We start from the raw sequence: 22,777 nt of genomic DNA on the forward strand, positions 1-22,777 counted from the left end.
TAAACCATTTTTATATTTCGAATGGACGTCTTATCCTGAGGCAGTGTTGTTGACTCGAGTCACATTTTCTTGACTTGTGAGTTGACGTGACTTGGCGATAAATGACTTTTGATTTGACTTGATTAAAGTTATTTGACCTCTTGACATCATTAAAGTAGAAGCAACCAATTTGTTATAAGAAAATGGAAAGAAGTATAATTTTACTTTGAAGTGACGCATAAATTTCAAGGAAGACGCATGCCGTCTGACTTGCACGAGTGATTTATAGGTTAGCATTTTCAGTACCGTTTCAACAAATTCTAGGATATTTCATTTTTATTTTCAAACTTCATTTTCGGATCATTCACAGAGAAGGAGCAAATGAAAAATTCGAAACAAAATATTAATGGACGCATGCGCGAGCAAATGTCTTGATCTCAATGTAACTTTGAAACACTCAGTAAGTACAGTCTACTCATGAAACAAAGAAAAACATATGATCAAACCATGGGCGCAGATAAGTCGATGTAACTTAAATTATCAGTAATTCTCATTTTATTATATTTATCAACAGTTGTTAAATATAGGACGGAAATCGCATTAGCGGCAGTCTATAATTGTTTTCTGGGAGAGGACCCCAGACCCATCGTATACAAAAGTCTACTTGGATTATTTGTCCCCTGATTTTTTTCTGCAGACGCCCATGTATTTCCCAAACTAAATTTCTGAGCCATGAGATCTAAAACTTAAGGAGGTTTGGGAGCATCATTGGGTCTGGGAAGTGTTATTTCCGGGGATCTGGGAGGTATATTTGCCAAAAAATGTCTTGTACGCTACGCGCGAAACCAGGTCGCGCTCCACTTAGATATAGTATCAGAGAACAGACACGCGTCCCCACCATTATTCAAGACTGATCTGCGCCCATGGATCAAACAATATCTTATGTTGTATGCAGTGGCGTAGTCAGGATTTTTCAGGGGGGCGCTGGGGGGGCTTGACAATTTCCTGGGAGGGCTTCTTGTTACTATCTAAGTGGAGCGCCACCATGGGTTGGCGCGCAGCGTACCGGAAATTTTTAGCTAAAAAGGCCTCCTAGATCGTCGGAAATGACACTTCCAAAGCCTTGTAAGCAGGGGCGTCCATCCGATTTGAAACATGGTGTGGGGGGGGGGGGGAGGTGGACTTAATCGATTCGAGTATTCCGGCCGCAAGTACTATCTAAGCGGAACGCCACCATCGCATGGCGCGCAGCGTACCAAGAAAATTTCAGATTTCAATACCTGCCAAATCGCTGGAGATGGCACTTGCCAGGCTGGATAGTAGCCATCTAGTTGCGTGATTTCGGGAGAAATTTACAAATTCGTCACTCAGGAAATCTGCAATAAAGTTCATGTGCGGCCTTAATTTTTGGTGGATTATTTCTGTTATTAGTAATTCCAATTGACATCAACATTAGAACCCAGTGCAAGTTGACAAATGATGCGGCGAACTGGAAACCACAGCCCCATTTTGCCCTATGTTTCAGGATAGAATACCCCTCATTTGCTCGAACCCATGACAACTAACAATCTGTGAATAAATTTACTTCGAAATGGGCACATTATATTGCACCAAGTCGGTCAAGGAATGACCCCAGGGCCTCAGATATAGGCCTATATAGGAACGATAACCCAAAATGTCCCCGGTCATACTATAGGCGAAGGAAGCTATCCGCCGCGACTGCATGTGAGTTTCTCGACTTGCCGTCCTGGGAGTCATACCACAAAATTGTGAGTTTTTACACTGGCATTGACATTTTTCAACAAATCTGCAAATTGTGCGTGGAAAATAAGGAAAGATTGACTGGGCTTTCGCCAAGAAACATACTGAATGACCGAACTATAAGTCAAACTGACATCAAATATTGCGTCTGAAACATTATTAGGGTGATAGACTGATTCTCAGCAATAGTATTGTCTCCTTTCTTGAAAATTTGTTTTTTAAGCCGTTTTAAGAGCATCAGGGTACGTCCCAGAAGTGAAAACCCGGCCTATGCGCTATGTCACGTCCGGTTTTTCAGCAATTCTAGCCTACTGCAGGTCCGCGGTCGTATGGTAAGCCGTTTTAACATTTAATAAGGAATTTCAGATATCTCGAAATAATTTCAGATATCTCAAATTAAATTACAGATATCTCCAATTTATTTAAGATATCTACAAATAATTGCAGATATCTTAAAATCAATTTCAGATATCTCGAAATACAAGGGAATTTCAGATATCTGAAATTTAATTCGAGATATCTCGAATTCAATTGCAGATATCTCGAATTCAATTTCAGATATCTCGAATTCAATTTCAGATATCTCGAATTCAATTTCAGATATCTGAAATAGAATTTTAGATATCTCGAATTCAATTTCAGATATCTCGAATTCAATTTCAGATATCTGAAATAGAATTTCAGATATCTCGAATTCAATTTCAGATATCTCGAATTCAATTTCAGATATCTCGAATTCAATTTCAGATATCTCGAATTCAATTTCAGATATCTGAAATAGAATTTCAGATATCTCGAATTCAATTACAGATATCTGAAATACCCGATTAAATGTTAAAATGGCTTTCCATACGTGCCATTTTAACATTTAATCGGGAATTTCTGCATATGCATTACAGATATCTGGAATTCAATTGCAGATATCTGGAATTCAATTTCAGATATCTCGAATTAGATTTGCAGATATCTTGAATTCAATTTCAGATATCTCGAATTCAATTTCAGATATCTCGAATTCAATTTCAGATATCTTGAATTCAATTTCAGATATCTGAAATAGAATTTCAGATATCTCGAATTCAATTTCGGATATCTCGAATTCAGTTTCACATATCTCGAATTCAATTTCAGATATCTGAATTAGAATTTCAGATATCTCGAAATCTATTTTAGATATCTCGAATTCAATTTCAGATATCTGAAATAAAATTTCAGATATCTCGAATTAAATTTAAGATATCTCGAATTTAATTTTAGATATCTGAAATAGAATTTTAGATATCTTAAATAAGAAACAATTTAAGATATCTGAAATTCCCGATTAAATGTTAAAATGGCTTTCCATACGGTCGAAGGGTCGTACATGAGTGGTCATAATGGAGATTCGAGACCATTCAGATCAGTGATATATTTTTCGCACATGTAAATTTTTTTCGACACCTAAAATCCCAGTGGGGCGACTGGGGGGCGAAAAGCTTTCATGAGGGGGCCGTCGCTCCCCACGCCCCTCCCCCCTTGGCTACGCCACTGGTTGTATGCACGTAATCTAAATTCTAAACTCTTACCCTAAGCCAGGTCATCATTCAAGATCGAGGCCCTCGAAAAGAGCGTAATACATCTTCCCGCTTATAGACTTATCACGTGCTCTCAAATATCTGGCTGGTATGCCTACCCAGTATTTTCGCGACCACGCCCATGACACTGAAAGCCAATCACAAATGCGACAGAGCAAAAAGTTTGAATTACTCCTCCACATGTCATTGTGCACTCGAATTAAAGGTTTGAAATTTTTTAAAGACAAGTGGTCTGCTTGCATAAACAACGGACTCTTTACGTAGAGAACACTGCGTTGCAGCAAAACCACGGTGAATTTTGTAAACCGGTATCATTTCAAAAGTTGAAGAAAACGTCGCCATATTTCCCAGCAGTTTGTGATTATCTGTTCAGTCAAAATTTTGCGACCGTACCTGTACCAACATTCAACAGTAAGGATAAATCTTATTTGTTCAAATCATATAATAATGCTAGCAGTAGCAGCCTAGGCCAATTACTTGGCCTAGTACTAGTCGTATTACTAAGCCAAGTACTGCTACTAGTTAGGGCTAATAGGCTAGGTCTAGCATCCGCCAGGGCCAACCAAGTAATATTAATTATTATACAAAATTCTGACCAGTAAATGTCAGCGATGTAAAGTTATTATTTAACCATTTTCAGCTAACCTATGAAACACGTAGCACATGATGTTACGCCTCGAAGTATAGGCTGCTGTGTCTTAATTCTTACTTGACTATTAGTAATAGTATATGCCTTGTGTGACATTGGCATTTGATAGCCCAACCCCCTTTAAGTTTTAGTTTAAGCTGCCCTCTAGGCTCTAGTGTTAATGAACCTTTGAGAATTCTTATTAAATATTAGTTATACAATTCATGGTGATGACTTATGCACCACCCCTTGGATTGTCTGTTTGCACCCATGTGTTACCACTCTTCATCTTGAGATCATTGTGTGCACATGCATTTTATGGATTCTATTCGTTGGATTTACTAGTTTCGTTCTTTCATGCATCAAAAAGATTGCTGTAAAAAATTCTACTTGATTTATTCATTTAAGGAACAGGGCTAGGGTAAGTTTTCATGGTTTTGTGTCATTTCAATAATTGGCATTCGTATAAGTTGAATTAGTATGTGTATTCAGTAAACATCGATGGCTTGGAATTCATCATTTGAATTGTTGGATATTGTCTTAATTGGTTCAATTAAGATTACTTGTATTTGTAACCTATCTGATATTGTATCATTGTCCATGTATAAACCATCATTGCTATGATATACATGTTTGGTTTGGTATAATGAAAGTTCAACGGAAAGTTCTGTGTTAACATGTTATCAACTATCTACAGTAGGTTTCTATTTGGTATAAAATTGTATTTTATGAACTCTTAATATATTTTTGATAATTATTCGAAATGTAACTTGTTAGGCTCTTAGAGATATAGAGAACATAGGATTAAGTTCACCATGTGTTCTGTTTCTAATAGTGATTCATTCGAATTGACTTCTAAGAAGTTACTCTGTCACAGATGGTATACCATCTTCAAGTAGTTGAATCTTGTGTTTACTTTTGAGCTTGTTTCATATGGTATATCCATACACTGTGTAAGCATCTTTAACTCTCTTATAGGCTATCCCTTTTAGAGGTTAAAAGTTCATGCAATATCTTTTGGCATAAGTTTCATTCTCTGTTGCATAGGACCATTAACATACCTGAATTATAATCAATCATTTGGATTTTCCAACACAGTTCATAGGTTAATTGTATTTTCTGCTCATATTTGTATTCCCTTATGAATTAAATAGTGAAAGTGGTTACATCTTTGGTGTATTAAGTGGTAAAAGGCAAGGTGGTTTAAGTACTAATGGTATTCCTTTAAGGCTCTGACTGTTTTATCTACAGTATTACTCATTGCTGTCTGTACTGTGAATGCTATAATATTAAAACAGAACTATAGTATCATTCTCCTGTACAATGAAGTTAAAGTGATATATTGATTTTTGCTCAAAGTGATGTATATAATACCATATCTGCTATTGGTATTGATGATAGTTATGCCTGATAATTGTAATTGTTTGTCTTCCGAAGTTGATGTTTCAAGGCCCAATCAAATGCAGAGTAGATGACTTAGATACATATAAAGAAGAGTGCATGGCATTCAACACCATTTGCCATTGGCGCTTTTGACAACTATTTTGTTTATAATTAGCGCATTATAAATCTAAGTTATTATTATTGATAAATTTATGATGAACATGTCATATCAGGCCATTAAAGACTTGTTTTCCCATTGACTTTTGTGTTGCACGTGAGGAACTGATATAATTGTCTGTTTATTTGACTTACTATCCAGTCACCTTTCCTAAACTTTCATAAAACATTATGGTTCCAGTGTGCAAAAAAAATGCTGTACATCTTTAAACTTGTTTAGCAATATGTCCATTTTGCATAGTATATTGCAATACCAAAAAAAAAATTATCTCTGTATGTGTGTGTAAAAAATACAAAGGAATTGGGACTTAAACCAATTTGTAAATTTAGTTTATTGGGCATAGAGGGGTCTGTTTTGATTGAGTTTACAGAGGACAGGACTTCAAAGGGAACAATAGTTGTATTGCCTATTAAGGGTTACCCTTTGTTACTCCTTGGTATTAGTATAATCTTTCCATTGTTACCTTTCACCTCGTTTTATCTCATTCAACCCATGCCATTTATTACTTTCTTTGATGTAACCACCAGTTGGTCAAACATTCTGTAACCAGTTTAATACATAGTTTATAGCTTGTGTTCAGTTCTTTACTCTTCCAGTCAGTCAACTGTGAAACATTTAGTTTTCATAAGTTTATCACAAGTTCCTCAGAGAAAGAAGTTCCTGTTTAACATCCCAATGAATGATAAAGTCCTTCCAGTGTGATACAGCTTAGGAAGATATGTTGTGTGGAAAGCAATTAATCCTTTCAACAACTTCTACTTCACTGACCAAGTGATAGTTCACAGCACAGTGGCCTTCTCACCTCTCATGTGTCAAACAGCCAACACAAACAGACTGGTTACAATTTTGTGGGTAGAGTGGTCACAGGGGACATCAGAGATCAGGTTGCATTGGGATTGTTATCTTCTGATCTTGCAAAGTTTAGGAAACTGAAAACCTGTTGAAGTATCAAAGTGTGGAAAATTATGTCAATTATTACTGCTGTAAGTTTGACCAGGGAGTTGTTGTGGTTTGACAGTCCAAATGGACTTGATGTGCACATCTAGGTCATTAATGGGGAGCCAAGGAGTTGTTATGTCACTCCCTGGACAAACTCATGGAACCAATTTTGACATAAAATTCTTATAATGGCAATATCTTTTCAACTGTATGTCTGGGTTAGTTCATACTTGGTATGGTGATGTAACTACATATTAAGTATATGTTCTTTGCAACAACAACTTTGACCTCATAACCTTCATGAGTTGATGGGGCTTAATGGGAAGTAGTCAAAAACAGCTTATAAACAAGATATCTCATCAACCACAAGTTGAATCAGTGTCATACTTGGTAGATAGATGTCCCATGATTGAAATTGGTAGAGGTCAAGAGAGCTCAATAGGTGTCAAAGTCTCAAAATCTTTCAAATATGAGAACTCCAAACATAAAGCTACAATAAATAGATCTGTCAATTCTCCAATGGTATGATTTTCTTTCGGTGAACATAGTTTGGTCAAGTTGAGTTAAGTGTTGTGAAGGGGCTCTTACAAGTCTTTAACAGAACATAGGGAAATGTTTTGAGCAATTTATTGCCATTCCACGTTTTCTTAAAGTTTTATTGTATGTTAGTAAATGTTTTCTTTGGTATGAATTTGAATTCAGTTCAGTGTTCCCTCTAAGGTGTGGGATTCCCTTCAACTGACATGGTAATCCCCAGTGGTGTTGCCAAGAGGGGGGCTGGGAGAACGTGCCCACCCAATAAAAATTGTGCCCCCTCCACCCCCCCCCCCCCCAGGCACCCTTGCAGATGGAATTTATTACAAAGGACAAACGTATAATGTTCTCTAGTAAAACTTCTTTCCACAGACCATCACAATAACCAGCTGTTTTCTCACTAACAAGGTCACAGAGGCCCCGGCGTGAATCACCAGTGCTTAAACTTCACTACTACCCTGCATGAATTTCAATTTTCAACACTCTTATTTGAAAACATTATCAGAACAAAAGGTTTAAATTTCCAACTTTTGTATAGCTTTTTTATCCGCCTCTATTAAAACATAAATATCGGACAGACTAAGCCTGAAAATTCTTGAACAAAAAGTTACTATAATATGTCACCAGATTGCATCTCAGGACCCATAATTAATCAAAAGTTTCTGACACCCCCTCCCCTTAGACCCCTCTCCCAGGACGGCATCACAAATAGACATTGTGCCACCCCCCTCCCCACCCCAAGATTGAATTTATGGCGACGCAACTGGTAATCATGCAAAGAAAACATTTGTCTGCTGGAAATCCCCGCATCGTTTTCTTGCATTCGCGATGAGGTTATACTGAATGCACAACTTATTCACTTGACCGTATAGAAATAAAAACTCTGATAATCAGTAGCAAAGTTACCAATTATGTACGAAAAGTAAGATCGAGCAAAAAACTTTCGAAAAATTCACGCAAAACTGGAATATCGTGCCAAATGTAACTCATGCCATGTAAACAAGGCTCTAGTACACCCATCTATGAATATAAGACCACATCTGGTGTTAATTGCAGGGGCAAAAGAAAGTATTTTCTAGAATTTTCCCAAAATACGAAAAACTAATATCCTATCATAGTTAGGTGCATAGGCATACAGGACCATTTCAGTTTGGGGGGGCAGAAATTTTTGTGCCCGAAAGTTCCTGTGACACTATCTAAGCGGAGCGCCACCATCGGTTGGCGCGTAGCGCACAAGAAAATTTTGGGCAAAAAATGCCTCTCAGATTGCCGGAAACGGCATTTCTGAGGCCTTGCAAGTTGCATCTAAACATTCTTTCTTTTATAATCTCACGTTTTAGAAGTTTACACTTCCCCCAAAATTTGGTAAATTAGAAGAAGAAAAAATTGAAACATCACTTTGTAGGTGAAAAATAGGACAGTATATTTTTTAAGCTCCTATTTAGTTACCGTGTTTATTATTTTAACACAGTACTCAGCTACCTCCAGAAAAACATACATTGTTCAACATCACGTAGGCGGGATAATGTCGCTGTGTCGGGTGAGACTGAAATTTGTCTCACAAAAAAAGTATTAAATATAACAAAGAATATGATAAACCTGTACTTCTAGGCTTGTAGGCACTCCCCCTCCCCCCCCTACCACCATTCATGAAAAAGAAAATGTTTCTTATATACTAATGTCGGGGATGTCCAGGTATACAGTTGACTAGTTAAAAAAAATTTTGATCGTGCAAAAAGCTTACGGTGGTGCTACACGGAAATATTCGGGCATCGTGATGCTAAATAAAGAAAATCATGGAATTGTCGGGCAAAAATTTGAAAAAGATTTGGGCAAGCTACTGCATATTTATATACATATATATATATATTTATATATTTTCTCCTCTTAGGCTGCCCAAATTTTTCAGGACTTTTGCCCGAATTTCTTGTCCTCTGGAAATTTGGGGGGGCAGTCTGCTCCCCCGCCTCGTACGCCTATGGTTAGGTGTATAGCAAATAGCCTAATCACCTCGGTGGTTAAGGATCTCACGTAACTACAAAAACACAACTAATTGTATTTTGCGGAGTTGACATTTTATACAGGAACATGGAAACAATATTTATCATATCAGTATTTAGTTAATCATACCAAGTTGGCTAAAACATGGGACTTCGATATTCACTCATAAAGATGGCCGTAGCTAGGGGTCCTGCTATGCGTATATGGTATGGACTTGTGTTTTCTCGTGTTTTCATGGGGAATAGACAGTTTTGTTCATGTGGAGGAGTCAGTTGGCTTGAGATAGACTTTTTGAAGTGGGGGTCAAAACATAAATGTCAATAAAAACTCCTATATATCATAAAGCCAATTGACGTGGTGGGTGAGTGTAAGGGTGTGGGATGTACAGTAGTGCCTCTGTGGTCAGATTTGTGCTATCATAGGGTCAAACGTCAAATAACCCAAAACAGCATTGTGGCCTTTATGCCTGGGGAAACAATTGTCGGAGACCCATTAATTCATGTGGGACATCAAGCTGCAAGTTTACAGTGTATTATTTATGTGAAACTCCAGAGGTCACATAATCAAAGGAAGTCAAACTTGGCAAATATTGTGTGCTAAAGCATTTCACAGACTATTCCTTAGCCACAAGCAGATGAACTTGATGGGTACGTGTGTGGGCAAGGGTTGTAGTGGGTGTGTGACTTATGAGGTCATGGGTTCAAATGTTGGGGTCAAAGGACAAATAACCAATAACCAGCATTGTGGCCATTACATGTGTACCAAGTGGACCAATTCTTCTTACACAACTAGGTTATCACAGACAATATGTCTACAGTGTATCAATTAATGTCAAACGTCAAAGGTAACATGATCAAAGGAGGTCAAATGTCAAACATGGTTAAATTTCTGCAGAAAAAGTCTTTGGCAAACTATTCCTTGACCATAATGCTGATAGACTTTAAACTTGGTGGGTATGTGCCTGGGCATGGGTTGTTGTTACGTTGCTGTCCACAACTTTCAGAAGGATATATGTTTGCAATGGTCAAGTTATTTGGAACTCAGTATGTCTCTCTGATGTTCCGGTATTTGACTTGAGGACAAATTTTCCTCAGGTCATGCTCTATCAATCAGGTGATTGCTAAATATGAACTTATAAGACAAGGAATCCTGAAGCATTCTGGCTTTCTGGTTAAATATTGTGAAATCACCATCATGAAAGACAGCAACCAAAACAGTTTAATATCTTGGGAAATTCTGGACATTTTCTGCATCTGTAGTTTGATTTCTTCACATGATGTGTATGTTAGTAAGATGTAATTTGAAGTGTTTCTTAAATTTTGGCGGGTAAGTACTGCGTATTTGTATAACATGCAGCTGAACTGATTAACAGTCTCAATGCAGTTATTGAAAAGTGGTTAAGTTCATTACGATCTTCCTTGCCTATAGCAAATACCACCCAAGTCGCCTGTTTTTGGCCAAAAACAGGGGAGATGAAATATCTACAGGAGTTGGTAATGCTAGCTTTACTTACCGCACCTCTGCACAAATTCATGATTAAACACACAGTGTACAATTTCAGTGGTCAAGCCAAATTTGTCTGCACACACAGGAAAGTAGGCCTTGTTCCCATATAAGAATGCACCCATACTTCAAGTCTGCAAGGGCGATTAATTCCCTTAGTGTGAACACTTGCGTACTCGTACTTCAAGTCTGTGCGCATTCTCAAGAAAAATCCTCTTTTCGGGATGTCTTCCAATCCCTCTTGAGCTCTTAGAAAGTGTAATGTGAACGGTCGCAGACTTATGGTGACCCGAGATTGCCGGTTAAGTTATAATATCCGCTCTATCCAGTTGAAATTTGGGGGGCATTTTGTAGTGTTTACACAGGTCCAAAAATCGGGAACCGGGTACCCGAGAGCCGTTACCCGTCGGGTATCCGGGTACCCGGAAAAAACTCGTTTACCCTCGTGTATCACGATTTTCAAGAAATTACATATTGGATGCTATGATAAATGAATTATATTCTCTACTGACAATGTTTTCATGTTCAAAAACGTATGTGTAAGGTAAGGTATAAAACCTTCCTCAATATTTTCTATTTGCTTTTTTTCTGTCATAAACTTGTTAATTACTTAATATAATTAACATTAATACTAATTAGAAGTAATGTTGTTAACATCGCACTGCCGCCACTGCTTATGCTTGCTCTCCACGTCTATTGGATTAGAACATAAAATATCCCTTTAGCTCAGTTGTTACTACTACTATCTATCATGCATTAGCCACGCGATTCGCGCAATTTGATGGCATTTGGAATACACGATTAGTAAAAAGCCACTTGCGATTATTATTTTTAGTTATCCCATCTATAATCCATAAGCATGTCGTAAAATTCCTTGTCAGCCTTTCCTTCTATGAAATGAACGAATGAATAAATAATCATTTCTTCCACATGGTAGGCTAACACCACACTAAGTCAATGCATGAGAAATCAAGCTAAGCCATAACCATCTGCTTATTTGCTGAAATTGTGACGCAGTTATAAGATATCCATGGAACACATTCATTATTGCTGTTACGCTGACCACATGGTTGCCTAACACCACACTAAGTCAATGGGGTAATCTAGCATAGCCATTTGTTTACTACAGTAGCTGAAATTGTGACGCAGTTATAAGATATCCATGGAATAATTTCGGTATTGCTGTTATCTCCAACCACATGGTAGCCTAACACCACACTAAGTCAATGGGAAATCTGCCTAACCATCGGTTTGCATTTTTTTTTTAAATCACACTTTGCGTAGGATTCAAGTTATAAATTAGGAACCGGGTAGTATCGCGTCAGGCGGGTTCCTTCGTTATTGCTGTTATCTTCGACGACATATGATAGCCTAACACCACACTAAGTCAATGGGAAATCTGCCTAACCGTAGGTTTTTTTTTTTTTTTTTAAATCACACTTTGCGTAGGATTCGGGTAATTAATTAGGAACCGGGTAGTATTGCGTCGGGCGGGTACCCGGGTACCCGGATAACCCGTGCAAACACTAGCATTTTGTAACGTGCAGTAGGCATACGACACAGTGTACAGATCAGTGAGGCATACCTACATTGTGTTTGTTTGTTCAAATCAGGGTGGGAATTTGGCAAAAAAAGTTGGTAAGCATTTCTTCATTTTTTGATGAAATGTGCTTACCAACATGAGCCAAGATTTCTCAGTTGGTAAGCACAATTCATGAATCGGTAAGCACAGCACAATGACCTGAACGCTGTTATCCTTTTGTGAAAACTTCCTGATTCGCGGCACAAGTGTACTTTATATCGAGCCGACAGCGGCGGCGCAGGTAATCCAGTCAATGCATGTTCGATCGAAATAATTACAATCCCTGTCCATCACGTTGAACTCTCCGACCAGACAATACCGGGTCGAATACTCGACTTGGTATTAGTTATTCAAATACATGATCAAAGGAAATGTATCGACTGGAGATCGTAAAAAAAACTCTGAAAATCAGTAGAGAAATTACCAATTGTGTACGAAAAGTAAGTTCGGTCTTTCAAATTTACGAAATTCATGTGTGAAGTTGGAATAATTTGCGATGCATACACAGTTAGTCGTAGGTATGTGACGGTCCAGGCACGATCGCTGAGCTAGCAGCCAGCTGTGTGCGGCCTGTTCGTTGGTGCTTTTTGCTAGCTGCGCGACAAATTAATCCTCCGTAACTTAGAAGCAGATTGCAGATAAGCCTACTACAGTCCGATGCAGTCACTTACGGTCAGAATTTTTGGTACGCTCATTACAAGGGTGTGTAGTACTAGGCCCATTTGATTTTTTTATTTTGGTAAGCCATATTTTCATTCCAGTACGCTAGCGTACCGGCGTACCGTAAAATTCCCACCCTGGTTCAAATATCAGACCGTTGCCTTTCTTAACAGAAACAATACCTAACGACGCACATGAACCCATTTCATATTTCTTTGCTTGTGAGACTAAAACAAACTGAATGACAGTCCACTTAAATCTAATAAACTATAATTCATTGTATGCCAAACTCACAAGTTTTTAAAGAGACCAATATCTGTAATTTTATGTTTATTTCGAAATGGGTGACTTTGGAATCGTTACTACGGCAGTTGGGTCATTCCGCCTAAAATCAACCAATTTTCTGAAAAGTTCCCAGGTGACCCTCTCAGAATTAGATGAAATTTTGTAAGAATGATTGAGTATGTCCCAAATGAACACATACAAAAAATTAAAATCATACTCCATGTCGTTTTCGAGATATGGCCCGTTGAAATTTGGTCGAAATGGCCATTTTGCGATTCGCGAAAAGTGTCTTTTGTGATATTTTCCGACTTTGAAAGCTCATAATTCAGTCTTTGTACCAGGTAGAGAGCTCAAATTCGGTATTCTACTGTATCTTACTTCTTGCCAAAATTCATGAATCTGCACTCAATTTAACTGTATCTCCTTTATTTTTCTGGTTACGAAACTTACGATCACCCAAAGTAGGCACTTTATTCAGCCGAAAATGATTTTTGTGATTTTTAAGGTCACCCTGTGCCCCCATGAGGGGTCACATGAATCCTATATTCCTTGGGTATTATCTATGGTTGCATGTTTACACCCATAAGCAATTATAAGCCCACCAATGCATTAATTAAGAAATGGCATGGGCCCAAAGTTGGCTCCAGACAGAAAAAGGTCAAAAAGACCCCGTCCGTCTAGCCTATAATGAAGTTACATGCTCCATACTTAATAGTTAATCATCCTTTTGTGGATTAAACAATCCCATTGTTTCTTGTAGAAGTTAAAGGTTAATTTCTAAAGTCACCAAAGGTCAAAGACTAAACCTTGTAAACGTAACTTGACAACCGAGAGTAAAATGAGCTACATAATCGGTATGTAGATCCACATTGGTGAGTACAAGTAATTATTTTGATCTACTCCGGTGAAAGGTCAATTGAAGTCGACTGAGGTCAAAGACTGGCATGAACTCCACTTGTGATTGTGGATCCAAATTAGTGAACGCAGTGACCCTATTGTTCCAATTAGTGAATGCAGGGACCCTTTTGTTTGTTATAGAGGGAATATCTCCATAGTTACTTGAGGTCCAAGTCTTACATACTTGTAAATACGCTAACTTTAAAAGTAAAAGCTTGGATGAATTTCATAAAGTAAGTAGCGTGTAGCTCCACTTTATTGAGTTATATTTGGTGGAGGTCAAACTATCATTTGGATTCCCCAGAGGTCTGAGTCTGAAAACCTTATCAACGCAATCTCCAATTATAAAGGTGGTTAAACTGAATTCTTACTAAGTGTGGAGCTTTACCTAAGTGCCAGAGTACCAGAACTGATGTTTTCTGTTGAGATCAAATTAAGATGGTTTGCGTGTGGGCGGTACATAGCGTAGTATTGTCACCCTCAGGCAATGCAACCATGACAACAAACGTTTTGGAGTGTACGTACTACATGATCCCCGGCTGCATATCACACATATCCAATCCGATAATTTTAACCAACATCCGGTGAATAGCGGGACAGGATCAGAGTATGACACAAGTGTAAATGCATCCGGATCAATGCACAAGTTTACCCCATGAAGAGATGATCGGCTGATAACATCAGGGGATTTAATCGGGATCTAGTGTAAAAGCACCCTACTGTACGTAGGAATTAGCACATGCATGATACCAGGGAGTTGTTCTATAACAACTCACTGATGATAATTAGGACTGGAATTTCACATGGGAATGCATGTGACGTAATGAGGTCACCGGATATTTTGGGTCACTGTTGATGCGGGAGTGTTTACATTACAAAATTGATCTCGACCTTCGGATCAGATCCTGGTCTCTGCCAGCATCAAAATAGGAGGATCAGATCCGGATCTGAACTGCATTTACACTACAGAGCTCTGTGATCTTGACATCAGGATCAGATCCTGACGACGCATGCAATGATATCCCCACAGTTGAAAATGAGTTTTCAAGATTATATCATTATTGCAGTTATAAAAGAAGATAAAAACATTTGTCATGCAGTCTTGTGCCATGAAAGCTCATAAGGCAAATGCACTGACTAAACTAAACCAAATAACCTGAAATACTTCATATCGCAATTGATGATTCTGGGAGTTAGATCAATGCTCTTCCTGTCTTGGTCTATGAATGATGCATTTGACAGTCTGAGTAATATCTGTGAATTATTTTCATCTCATTTTCTTTGGTTTTTTACAGATTTGGAGTGCCCTTTGCAGGTTCCAGCATGGATGTTTTAAAGCCCTCATCATACTCAGTTGACTATATCCCGGTAGGTGGTCATGTCAATCTTTCGCCATCATCCTCTGCATCAGTATACACGGAATTTCCCCCAGACAAGCAATTACCGTGGCAACACTCAAGTTTTGAAGTTGATGATAACATCCAACCTCTTTTGGACACATTCTATCAATCCATAGACTCTCCTTTGGAACCTACTCCAGACGAGCAATTACCGTGGCAACACTCAAGTTTTGAAGTTGATAATAGCATCCAACCCCTTTTGGAACCATTCTCTCAATCCATATACCCTCCTTCGGAACCTACTCCAGACGAGCAATTACCGTGGCAACACTCAAGTTTTGAAGTTGATGATAAAGTCCAACCTCTTTTGGAATCATTCCCTCAGTCTACATACTCCCCTTTGGAACTTCCAGACAAGAATTTACCATGGCAACGCTCAAGTTCCAGGGTTGACCGTGTTGCTCTCTTGAGATCATCTCCTTCATCCGGATTTTCTCCTTTCCAATCTCCTCAAAAGCAACAATTACCACCGCGTCCTTCCGAATATTCATTCCAACCTCTGGTCACGGATTACCATGACACATCATCTCCCAGTCCTCGATTTGTTCATCCACAAACTGCTGCTCGAGTAGGGCAACCCTCCCCGATACCTATCGTCATACAAGGACAGGTTAATGTTGACAGTGTGAGTCTGGCAGAGAAGGTAAGCCCATTTCATGACAAAGACCGGGATCTGTTGGTCCCTCACGGAAGTACACCACCAAGCATCATCGACGAGGACTCTGGATTTGAATCTCTAATCGATAGTCCGCTTCTATCTCCAGACACGCCTCATATCCCATCGTCAACTGATTCATCTCAGCAGACGAAGAGTCACTTCACCGGGAAGCCTAATATCAAGGAGCCTTTAACACCAGACATGCCCAATGTCACCCGCAGAGTGTCCCTTGGCAGAGAATGTGTATCCTCCCCAGACACCAAGGTTCTTTCAATATCACCTGCTTTATCTCAGCAACCCAGGAGACACTTGACCAGAAATTCCTATCTGAAAGGACCTTTGCCCATGCAGCCCTTGATGACACCACCGCCTAATAGACCGCGTAAGAGAAAGCTAGAGAGTTGCGAGCCTACCTCGGTGCCCTTTAAAAGGTTGAAGTTTGGCGATCAGCGGACCGTTACTCATTTCCAAACTGATCTGAATTCTATCTTTCTGAGCATTAGGAACATCTTTAACTTCAACTGCCGTGCATTGACAGAGCTGGGTTACGAAGCAGAGAAAGATCGCTGCGTTATGGAAATGAAAAGGACTTCTCGTTCTTATTCTCATAACAACTTGGTCTCCAAGGATGACCGTCAGGATTATTCTGACTGGCAACCTAGATGGGGTTACATGTTCATGTACATGATGCGGCATGCACACCTGGTATTACACTCCTTGAGGGCGTTCTATCGGGGGGTAAATCCTGCCATACCTGCAGAATGGAATTTTCCGTTTGACCACAATAGATTGTATTCGGCCAATTTCCTGCAAAAGTGCGCTCAGCCTGGTGGTGTGTTGCACGTCTGTGCCATTGGAGGTGGTCCCGGTAGCGATCTCATAGGTCTAGCCTTGTTTCTCCGAGCTAATCGTTACCCAGTCAAGATAAGAGCATACATATTAGATCTGTGTGGCCACTGGCAGCGCTCATGGCACAGCCTCGTACAGCAGTTACCGCCATACATTGCTGGTTGTTTCTTAGATGTCCAATATGTGCCTTTCAACTACCTCAACCCTAATCTGTCTCTTGAACAAATAAGGATCATCTCATCGGCTGATATCATCACCATTGTCAAATCCATGTCTCCCGTAGCAACAAAGTTGTCCACGGTCAAACCGACGAGGCTCATGGGCAGTCTCCATTCTGACGGCATGGTGAAGCAGACCTCCATTTTCAACATCCTCTCCTGTGTCTCTTCGGGGAGTTTAGTGCTGTACATCGATAATAGGTTTGGAAAGCAACGCAGGGTGATGCAAGAATCCCTCCAAGCAGCTAAAGGGTATAGTCTGTTACATTACCAAGTTACCAAGGTAGATCTACCCTCAACAGGATTTTCACCGGTCAGCTTAAACTTTATGAAGTGGGTTGGCTATGGGCCATCATTTTGGAGCGGGAGAAATGAAGTGGTAGTGTTGGCCAGACGGTTTCAGTTTCATTTTTAAAGCGTCGGGAAGATGGTGTGTTATTGTTTGAAGTTGGCCCGCCATATCAGGATAATTGTAATCTCTGTTATTGCATTTTGGAAGTTTATAGTTGTTGGGTAAGCAAATTTTAAGTGTTTTTATTGAAAAAGATTGTAAAATTATGTTATTCAAGTGCTACCAATTTTACTTTGCAGCCTTTGTGATCCAGTTGGAATGAGGGATGATTTGAATATTGCTGGTAACTTCCAAAATTTTAAGTAAGATTCAGACTGGATTTCCAACTTGTAAACAGCCTTTATCTTTTATTTTGTGTGCATTTACGCATGGGATCTAGTGTACATAGCAAACTGCATGTTAGCTCTGGGGTAACTTCTCTGTACAAGTAAATAAACCTAAGTTTCAAAGTTTGATTTAAATCCCAGTTCCTTTCATATTTAGTCATTTATCAAAATAAATTTGCTTGAAGTATAGATTTTTAGTGTGTCCATGATTGTAATTGGTGTCGTTAGCATTTTGCTTTTTAGCATAATTCTCAAAGTTGTGCAACAAACCCACATTACTTTGACATACAGTACAATGTGCACATTACATTAAAACCTTGAGTAAGTAGAAAACCAGTGGCTTTGCATGAAAAGGGTTGTAAGGGAAATCTCTTGAGCATAGTTTGAAATGTTGAGCACGGTTGCAAAATAGGTAGGGGACAGGGCAGGGGGATGGGGGTAACATGATGGTTACATTCAGTGGTATTGGGTAGATCAGTTGGGTATCAGTTAACTTTCAGTTGTTTCAATAGGTTTCATGTGTTGTTTTTAGTCTTTCCACTCATACATTAATGTCTTCTTTCTGGTCAAACATTCTAAAGCCCTCAAAAAGGTCTTGCCAAAAATCATCTATGCAACTCTCAGTTTTTTTTTCTCTCTTTTTTTTTTTTTTGGGGGGGGGGGTTGTTTCTTATTGTAAATTATCAGGTTTATCACTGTTCATCAATTATTTTCACTTTCCTTGTTCCTATAGGGCATTAAGAATATACAGCTCAGTGCTCTGAGGTTTAGAACTCTAGAAGTTAATTATTCTGCTTAGTGAGGGGAAATGCACTTGTTAAACTTCATTTGAAATTGAGGCATATTGGGGAAAGAAGTATTGGGAACTTCTTCTGTTAGTGGAACAGAAGGAGTTATGGACAGGTGATAGTCCTGATATAACTTAATTAACCCATGCCAGTATGCCATACATGTGGTTGGTATATTATACCACCTTTGTTCTTTCATACAGTAGTTTCAGATTCCATCCAGTTGCCAAAATATGTGAAGAGGGGCAAACTTCAGAAAATTTATAAATTTATGTTTTTCAAAGTGTTCAGTATTTTTGACAGAATTAGTTTGTGTCAGAAAAAATGTGATATTAGGCAACTACAGTATGTGTTATGATGCTACTTTGAGTCCTTTTAATTGCCAGATACAACTATACATTCCTTATGTTGTCATTTTCATATATTTACTATATCTCTTCTTCTTTTGGTATTTTCTTTCTTGTTAATTTTGTGTATCCAATTATCGTCATTCTGTTTGAACAGATTTGGCGGTACACAGACTTAGGCTTGGTGTCGTTATATATCTTTGAATGGACACCATTCTGCATTGCTTACTTGCCCAATGAACATTCCTGATATCCTACAAAGATCTTGTCATCTGAACTATGCAAATCATTTTTCAAACATAGTTATTATGCATTAGTTAAATATTTTGATAGCTTCACTTGCACAGCTGATATTTTTCCAAATTGAGTTCGATTTTTTTCTGTTTCCGTGAGGTTTTTAGATGAGTAGTAGTGGGGGTGGGGGGGGGGGTTTCAAGTAGCTGGGTATAGATGAAATCATTTTTCTAAACGGTCTGCAGAGGGGAGATTCTGTCAAGACAAAGTATCCCTTCGTAAGCTGTTTTTCAAGTGCAATATTGAAATCCCTATTATAGTATAATTGTTGCTACTAATGATGTTATTACAATCTTGACGTGATAAACTGTTAAATCTGATTTTAATAATGACATTTTAACAAGGGCTTTTAATATTATACTCTGTACCAACCAAAAAAAAACCCTACAACATTTATTTCTGTTTATCACGAGACAAATGTGATCAATTCTGTTTAGCATCTGACAAGATTGGTTAATGATGTTCCATGTTCCAGTAGACATATCAGTAAGTTGCATGTTTTGAAAGTAATTTCTACAGAATTATCACAAGTGAGGTACAGTAAGCTAGGATTCTGTATGAGTACTTGTTTGGTGTTTTCTGATTGGTTCATCTGGAACCCAGTATTATCAGATATTCCTTCTAAGTTGGCACTTTTAAAAAGCGTTGATGTGGACTAAATGGATTGGCAATGGAGCTGCTAAGTTAGTCCAGATGGAACCATTTGGGAAACATTTCACCTTGTTGGCTGGGATAAAGTATTTGAATTGTTTCCAGACAATGGGCTATTGTTTGCTGCACCTGTCAATGAATTAGGTAGACCATGGATCTGTTTATAGCTCCATGGGTAGACCAAGAGTGATTTGAAACCCATACTTAATTGAACCACATGAGTTTCAGTGACCATTGTGGGAGCTTTCTAGCATATTGGCAGCAATAGTTTTTTCACATGAGATTTATTATTGGGTGGTTGTTAGTCCATAAATGAGAGATTTAATCATTTTGGTATGATACTTTTGGTTACTGCATGTTTTTTTTCAATTTGATTTACTAATATGGACATAAAGCAGGGGTTTTGCTAGAAGTTACAAAAAAAGTTATGTCAAATTGAAATGTCGAAACATGAGCTTAAGTTACCTATTATGTCAGCAATGTTGACAACAAGTTCAGGTACTTCACAAATTATGACAATTCTGCAAAATCTTGGTTTAGTCCCCTTGCAAGATAGCAGTTTGACATTTTTGCAGATATTTGACAAGTTCTTCACTTTTGGTTCAATTTATTGATCACCAATTGTAGGATTATATTGATCATATAAAGTATTAAATAGCTCAACTTTATGTTAAGTGAACAATTCATGGGTTTTGCTGCAAAATGATAATTGTTGGAGTGTTAAAAGTTATTATACGTCCTTTTGCATAAATTGTGAATTGCTCATATACCCAATGACGTAATTGGAACCCATCCATTCACCGAAAAACGTTAACATATTAAACCTACCAACCTGACATTTTTCACATTATTTAAAGCAGGCTATTGAGTATGGTTTTCACTATAATCTTATAGTACTCAAAATAAGAATAAAATTTTCTACACAAATAAAGGCGTCCACCTAGGTTTTGTACATTAAAGTTTAACAGGGCACTAAAAACATTTAGTTTGACCTTAAACAAGTTGTAAACCGGACACTTTTCGTAATCTGTAATAAGTAAAAAACAAATCACCCAATTTTTTTTATAATGTTTGGACTGAAAGATGATTAGTCATGCTACCGAAAAACTTTCTCTATTAAAAATGACATTTATAAAACATTTTGTGATGCTCAACTCAGAAAGCCCCTTTAAGTGACCATTGTAGTATATTTTGGTCGTTTGGTAAGGATTTTAAAAGAAGCTACAGACTAGAATTGTAAACAGTCTGATGCAGTGTTTACAAACTGGGGGTGTCATGAACAATTATGAATTGGCTAAGACACCGATTCCTTTTATTGCACATCAAAAGTTATGAGCACAAATATAGGTCCACATTTTGTTACTTTCATCTACACACCTTGCAGAAGTATATTTTGTTTCTATTATTTCTCATTTTCTTTCAGTACTTGCCATATTTTGATAAACTCAGACCAGTGTACCTCGATCATTTATATATAGGTGTTTGCTCCACATTGAACCAACTCAGTATTTGATTTGATGTAAAGTTATTTTGTGTTCTTGGACCAGAAATGACTTTAGATATTTGCCAGCTGTTCTCCTTCATTTGACAGCCTCCTTCTTTTGACAGCATATTTTACCTTATAATCTTGCGCACAGTTGTATTCATTGATTAAGATTAGCATCAGAAAAGGTTTCATTTACTATTTACACAAAGTTAAAATAAAAAATGTGCTAGTTCAATTCAGCCTTGTTTTTTTTTTTTTTTTTTTTTTAACAGCTTAATTTTTCTTTGCTCCTTGCTTAAATATAGTATGGGAGTGTCATCGTCAGAAATATCATAATATGCCTCAGACCCCCTAGCTCGCACTACATGAACAGCATATTGAGTAATTAAATGGTCCTTTTTGGTTTCGATGATAATCGTAACCTATGCTTTCATGATGGTGTGTGTGTGAGTGCATTTGTGACACCCAGCTTGTAATCACGATATCTCAAGTAGGGAAGGTCAGATCAATTTCATATGTAGTGTGTAGAAGTACCACATTTAGTACAAGAATCCTATTGTTTTTGGTGGAGGTAATTTCGGGTCACCAGGGGTCAAATAAGGAAAACCTTGAAAACATGTTATCTCAAGAAGGGAAAGTTTGACCAACTTCATACTTAGTGTGTAGAAGTACCACATTAAGTACAAGAAGCCTATTGTTTTTGGTGGAAGTCAAAGGTCATTTGGGGTCACCCAGGGTCAAGTTATGAAAAACTTGTAAACACGATATCTCAAGATGGAAAGCTTGGGAGGACCTCATATTTAGTGTGTAGAAGTAGCACCTTTAGTACAAAAAGCCTATTGTTTTTGGTGGTAGTCAAAGGTCATTTGGGGTCACCAGGGATCAAATTGTGAAAACCTTGTAAACAGAATGTCTCAAGGAGGGAAGCTTTGGCACACCTCATATTTGATGTGCACATAAGGGCCTATTGTTTTCTGTGGAGGTCATTTAGGGTCACCACTGGTGAAATTGTGAAAATCTTGTGAACACGATATCTCAAGAAGGCAAAGTCGGACCAAGTTCATACTTAGTGTATAGAAGTACCACATTAGGTACTAGAAACCTTTTGTTTTTGGTGGAAGTCATTTGGGGTCACCAGGGGTCAAATTGTAAAAGCCTTGTAATCACGATATCTCAATACTGGAAGCTTGGGCCCACCTCTAATTTAGTGTGTATAAGTACCACAGTGAGATGAAGAAGCCTATTGTGTTTGGTCATTTGAAGTCTTTGGAGGTCAAATCGTGAAACCCTTGTAAACATGTACACCCTCACTATACATTTAGTCAGATTCATAAGAAAACTGCTCATGTTACGTCATCGAAACCACAATGCATTTTTGCATTCTGGTTCCTTTTTTAATAACATTGAACCCAACCACCCCCCCCCCTCTCCACCCCCAACAGAAAGCTGCATATGGACCTGCCTTGGAAACACAACCCCAACTGTACATACAGTTTAGTTAACG

The 22,777-nt window shown here is 38.2% G+C and overlaps 1 protein-coding gene across 1 annotated transcript; it reads left to right on the forward strand.

Annotated features, from left to right (window-relative positions):
• The first annotated feature begins 3,527 nt into the window (after nucleotides 1–3,527).
• Nucleotides 3,528–21,508, forward strand: LOC139967302 (uncharacterized). The gene is made up of 2 exons (XM_071970964.1): nucleotides 3,528–3,725; nucleotides 15,200–21,508. Exon 2 carries the CDS (start codon nucleotides 15,228–15,230, stop codon nucleotides 17,442–17,444), a length of 2,217 nt encoding a protein of 738 aa, XP_071827065.1. The 5' UTR covers nucleotides 3,528–3,725; nucleotides 15,200–15,227; the 3' UTR covers nucleotides 17,445–21,508.
• Nucleotides 21,509–22,777: the final 1,269 nt, after the last annotated feature.

This window comes from Apostichopus japonicus, chromosome 1, assembly GCF_037975245.1.
Source record: "Apostichopus japonicus isolate 1M-3 chromosome 1, ASM3797524v1, whole genome shotgun sequence".
In the NCBI taxonomy this organism is placed as follows: Eukaryota; Metazoa; Echinodermata; class Holothuroidea; order Aspidochirotida; family Stichopodidae; genus Apostichopus; species Apostichopus japonicus.